The sequence below is a fragment of the Schistocerca nitens genome, chromosome 6 (assembly GCF_023898315.1).
Source record: "Schistocerca nitens isolate TAMUIC-IGC-003100 chromosome 6, iqSchNite1.1, whole genome shotgun sequence".
Lineage (NCBI taxonomy): Eukaryota > Metazoa > Arthropoda > Insecta > Orthoptera > Acrididae > Schistocerca > Schistocerca nitens.
The window spans coordinates 453325074-453331073 of NC_064619.1; the positions used below are offsets into that span (position 1 = coordinate 453325074).

General features: G+C 38.9%; 1 protein-coding gene across 1 annotated transcript in view; it reads left to right on the forward strand.

Moving 5' to 3' along the window:
* LOC126263401 (uncharacterized) overlaps positions 1-5598 on the forward strand; it is a 191459-nt gene extending 185861 nt beyond the window's left edge. Inside the window, exon 7 of the mRNA XM_049960495.1 lies at positions 1443-5598. Within this exon, the coding sequence (XP_049816452.1) occupies positions 1443-1883 (441 nt within the window). The 3' untranslated portion in view covers positions 1884-5598. The remainder of the gene's footprint in view (positions 1-1442) is intronic.
* The last annotated feature ends 402 nt before the right edge of the window (positions 5599-6000 follow it).

A 6000-nucleotide genomic window follows, 5' to 3' on the forward strand; every position in this document is an offset into this window, starting at 1 on the left:
GCATTATGGGACTTAACTGCTGTGGTCATCAGTCCCCTGTAACTTAGAACTACTTAAACCTAACTAACCTAAGGACATCACACACATCCATGCCCGAGGCAGGATTTGAACCTGCGACCGTAGCAGCAGCGCAGTTCCAGACTGAAGCGGGTCTTGGTTGCAATTTTAGTTTTTTTTTATTTATCAACTACGCATTTCACCTTATTTAGGCATCTTGGGGCTGATCTACATAGAAAACAGAGAACCAATACATCTATTTAAGGATCGCGATAGAAAACAGAGAACAAATACATATATTTGAGGTTCAAAAATGGCTCTGAGCACTATGGGACTTAACAGCTGTGGTCATCAGTCCCCTAGAACTTAGAACTACTTAAACCTAACTAACATAAGGACATCACACACATCCATGCCCGAGGCAGGATTCGAACCTGCGACCGTAGCCGGACTGAGCGCCTAGAACCGCTAGACCACCGCGGTCGGCTATATTTAAGGATTGCGATCCTTGAATAGATGTATTTGTTCTCTGTTTTCTATGTAGATCAGCCTGAAGATGCCTAAATAAGGTGAAACGCGTAGCTGATAAATAAAAAAAACTAAAATTGCAACCAAGACTGTTTTCAACTAATACTATTAAACACTGGTTTGCTGATTCATGCCACAGTGGGTTGGAAGAATTTTTAAATGGATTTCCTCATTTGCAGCCCATATATCCGTTAGAGTGATCTCCCGCCCATGTCTGCTCCGTTTACATACTTTTGCTATCGCGCCACGTGCCTGCAACGACACCAGGCGACATCCAACCTCGCGGTGGGCAGTGGTCATAATGTTTTGTCTTCTCAGTGTATTTCCGTTCAGTGCTAAAGACGGTCGCAGATTTCATGAAAGAGTCCTCTTTTGAATACTGCTGCGCGGTGTGGGATCCTTACCAGAAAGGACTGACGGAGTACATCGAAAAAGTTCGAAGAAAGGCAGAACGTTTTGTATTATCGCGAAATATGAGAGAGAGTGTCACAGAAAAGATGCAGGATTTGGGCTGGACATCATTAAAAGAAAGGCGTTTTTCGTTGCGACGGAATCTTCTCACGAAAATCCAATCACCAACTTTCTCCTCCGAATGCGAAAATATTTCGTTGACACCGATCTACATAAGGAGAAACGATCACCACGATAAAATAAGGAAATCAGAGCTCGTACGGAGAGATATAGGTGTTCATTCTTTCCGCGCGCTATACGAGATTGGAATAATAGAGAATTGTGAAGGTGGTTCGATGAACCCTCTGCCAGCCACTTAAATGTGATTTGCAGAGTATCCATATAGGTGTAGATGTAGACTTTTTGTCGTAAGCGATAAAATATTTTATTACCTTCATGCTGTCTCTGTGAACTTTCAGAATTATAGCAGAAAATGTTCTCTGCTAATATGCTGCTGTCTCGTTCAGGTCCCTGTGGCTGCCCCCTGCACGTTGACCGTGGCCGTGTACCGCGGCAAGGCGCGCGAGCGCAGCCAGCACGTCAACTGTTCCTACCCGGAGGCGTCGTTCCGAGGCCTGCAGCTGGACGGAGCCAGCCAGCTCCGCCTGTGTGCCAGTGTCGACGCCCCGGCTCCCCAGCCCGAAGACGACACGCTGTGCGTCCCGGTACGCCACCAGCAGGCCCAGTCGAAGCACGGCGACCCGGCCCAGCCGGTCGGCGCCGGGGTGGTCGCGGCGTTGGCGGCCGCCAGTGCGACGGTCATCCTGGTGGCGCTGCTGTACGTCGCTTCCCGCGTCGTCTTCGGCAGGACTCACATAGCCGCCGCGCACCAGTACTTCCTGACGGGCCAGCAGGACGACGAGCGTCCGCCGCACTACGTCAAGCTGCAGGCCACCACCAAGCTGTGAGGCTTCTGCAGGATGGACGAGCCACTTGGGGCGTTGCCTGAGCGTTTCTCTGCACAACTAGAATAAAATTTGCCGTCGGCCTTCATCCAGAATCTAGATAACGCCAGTCACTTATGTTCCGAAATCTGGGTCTCACGAGGGGACCTTATGGATTTTCTTCGTGCTGGTTGAGTTGGGAATGGCTCGTCGTTGCTTCTGCGAGATAAATGACTCACTCGTGGCATTTCCCTGTACAATCAGAATGAAATACTCTCAACTTTCATCGAGAATCTACATAACGCCAAGATCTTATGATCCCAATCCTAAATTAGACAATGAGACCTTCTGGGGTCATCTCTTTTCAGTTTTCTTCATACTTATAGGATATGTATGTCAGTCTCGAGACATTAATTTCGTTAAATAATACAAAACACTTCTCAAGAACACCAGAAACAATAGACTATGAAGACTTCCAAGCCCATTTAAGTATAACAAATTTCAAAAATATGACAAAACCACCCATAGCTACACCAACCCTTTCAGACCCTCTCGTTACAACTGTGTACATTAATGTTTGCTGTCTATTAGCTACAATAAAAATATTTTTCTCAATGGGAACCTCATGTACACATTTGTGAATGTTCAGTCTTTTCACCATGCACAAGTCTAGCCACCTGTTGCGTGTAACTATAAAAGTATCAACAACTGAATGTGGCAGTCTGCAGCAGCTTACAGCCGCCAGAAAACATGCAAGTGTTCGGTTAGTTATATTCCGCTGTGTAATTGAATATTATTATTGTTATTTTGCATGGTAATTATTGAATGATCAGATTATTTATTACAACAGTGAAAATTTCAAAATTAATTACTTTAGTCCATAAAAGAAGCCAAGTGCAAAAAGTATGTTCTGAATACATGTAGATATATGTGTATAGATCTTGCATCTAAAGTCACCTAAGAGTATCAGACCACAAAGAAAAATTTTCCTTCCTCTGGAAAAAATTCAGGTCTGAAAGGGTTAATGGCTTACTAGTCTTGTAACTTTGAGACTGCTGGTTTCACCCTCATTAGACACAACTTATAATTTTTCCCTCACTTAAATATTTATTGCAACAGTCTCTGTTGTAAATAGTCATACTTGATAATGGTAGTTTCTATCACATTTAATGATCATCTTCAGGTGTAAAAATGAAATTAAATTAAATTAAACATTAAAAAATAACTATTTCCATAGATTGCATACAGTGAAATTAATTATATTTTTAAAATTCTTAAAATTTTGCTCCAATAAGCACATAATACAGACTGACAATATTTAAAATTTAAGATTCTCAAAATTGTACCTGATTAAACACAAAATATGAGAAATTAAAATTCTTTAAAAAGAATAATGTCATTAGCTGTAACAGAAAAGGAGCAGCACTAAATTATACTTGTGACAACACATAATGATCTCAAGCATTTAGTTTAATCGACTTTGCATCACACAGACCCACACTTTGTGGATGATGGATAGGAGGGAGGAAAATGGGAGATAGAAGGAAAAGCACAGATGTTGTGTGGTATTAAAATTTAACATAAATATTGCCTAAAAGACATAAGACAATTAATTTAAGACTAAGGAACAATACAGATAATGTGGTAAATTTCACGATTATTTAAAGCTTAAAAATTTTCAATTATGATCTGTAGTAACAGTTGTTTATTATTACTTTATTTCATTTAATTTTTAGATCTGAAGATGACCTTTAAATGCGAACAAAACTAGTTACCTAGTATAGCTGTTTGCAACTGAGAGTGCTATAATAAATATTTAAAAAAATTTTAACAGTTGTGGAATCTCTTTTGACAACCACCCATTATTTTCTGAATGTATTTAAATTTTTATTTATTATGAAATTTAAACATTAATTAATAAACACTGAATCATAAATTTACAATAAAATGTCATCTTTTATTTTTAATTAGTAACTGTATGAAAATGTGGATGCCTTGTTGTTAAATGAAAATGTTGTTTACATTATTAACGGTGTTCTTTTATTATAATTGTATTTATTTGTTGCCTCTAGAAACAAGAGCATATTATTTTCTATTTGATGTTTCAGATTTCTTTATCAAATTTTCATATATTATGAACACTCACTTTTTCATGCTGTTAGTAATTAAAAATAATTATTTTATTAATTTGTATGATTCAGTATATGTTAATTAATATTTCTATTTGGTAAGAAATTTAGTTATCAAATTAAAATAAGTTGTGTCTAACATGAATCAAAGCAGCAACCACTCAAGCTGCGGACAGCTTTGTCAAAATGTTCAAAATTTGTCATACTTAATTGGGCTTGGAAATCAAATTTGATTTTCTTTCAAGTGTTCTTAAGAAGTGAAATGTATTACTTTAGGAAACTGATGTCTGGATATTGAACTTGAAATCCTATAAACATGAATAAAATCAAATAGGGCAGAGCAGCCCAAGGGGTGCCCTTGTGAAACTTAGGTTCCCACCGTCATAGAAAGGCAAGTGCCGATGTCATGGCCAGCAACGAATTGTGAACTCTTGTAGGATTCCTCCATAGTGAATTCAGCAGAGTCAAGACAGAAACGATGAACTCTCATGTGGAAATATTCAGCTTTAATAAGTTCTCTTGTCTGTTTAAAACAACACACATGTGGAACTAATAAGCCTGTGAAAGTCCTTTTGTTTTGTTAACAGAGCACTCAGGTGGAACCAAAAAGTGAATTTGTTGTCTTAAAAGGGATGCCACAACACCAAACACGTTTCCAGTCTCTTATCCGCAATCTATATGATACAATGTGCCTTTCTCCTTCTCAAGTCCAGAAGCAAGTTCAGGATGGCCGAGAAGAAGTTGTATACTGCTGTATAAAATAAGTGCAGCTGAAATATCTGATGGCCTATTGTTTGAGAAGATGTATGAAGCACGTTCAGAATGCTACCAGCGCTTCTATAGTACGGATAAACGGATTCTGAGGGAAGGTCCCAGGCATGCATGGTATCCTGTCGTGAGATACGATATGTAGGATTAAGAGTGTAAAGTTCACAAATATGCGTGTGAAGTAAGCCATAGAGCTACTTGGTTTACTGCATAGAGGCCATACCGCAAGTAGTACCTCATGGATGTGCAGGACGCTGTCATCTAAAGGCGATATTGCACCCATAAAGTGTTTCAGCTTGCAGCATCACTTACCACTGGCGGTTGGCTTTGTATAGTTGTGGTTTATTTATTGTTGACACGTACTATTGCCGAGTAACTGTCGTAAGGAGGTTTAACGCTTCAGGCAGTCTCTGCTGTGCGTACTGTTTTCAGTGTAAAGAGAAAAAAGTAAGAAAGTTGTACACATGTAACTTGCTAATTTGTGAATTTTGTATAATGACTGCGATTTTTTTTAATGAGTGCAATTGGTGAAGCCTAAAAGTTGTACATAACAGTAATTCTATTGTATATAGTGAAGTGCTGAGAGAGTGATGCTAAAGCATGTTGTGTCAAGAAATTAACCTGTGTTTTGTTACAGTGCTTTCAAACATTTCATCTTTCCACATATTACACTTGCTTCACTGTAAGTAATGAAGATTGTGTAAAATGTTACAATACGTGAATGTGTGTATAATGTGATGTATTTCATGTTTTGCAAGATGTAAGCTTTATCTATTTTCATATGTTATACACCACAATTAAAATTTCTCCAAGGACTTCCTTGGTGTTTGATAACTGAAAATCTCACATGTTTCATTAAAATCTTCAAGATGTAGTGAGTTTGTCAAAGAGCAGAAGGAAATGGAACGCAGAGAAAGCAGTCTGAGCACCTCTTCCCTGAGAAACGTCGAACTCTACTTCAGACTCACACCCTGTTCACGTCTGTACACATTTTGTAAGTGCCACTTGCATGTACATACGAATAAACTGAGGTGATGCTTGGGTAATTGAATTAGGAAATGAGACCCTTGACACAATCAACGAGTTTTGCTGTTTGGGCAGTAAACTAACTGACAACGGCCGAAATGTAAAATGATCACTGGCAACTGCAGGGAAAGCTTTGTTGCAAAAGATAAGTATGTTAACATTGAATATAAATTTGAATATTAAGAAGTCTTTTTTAAAAGTTTTGTCAGGAGTATAGC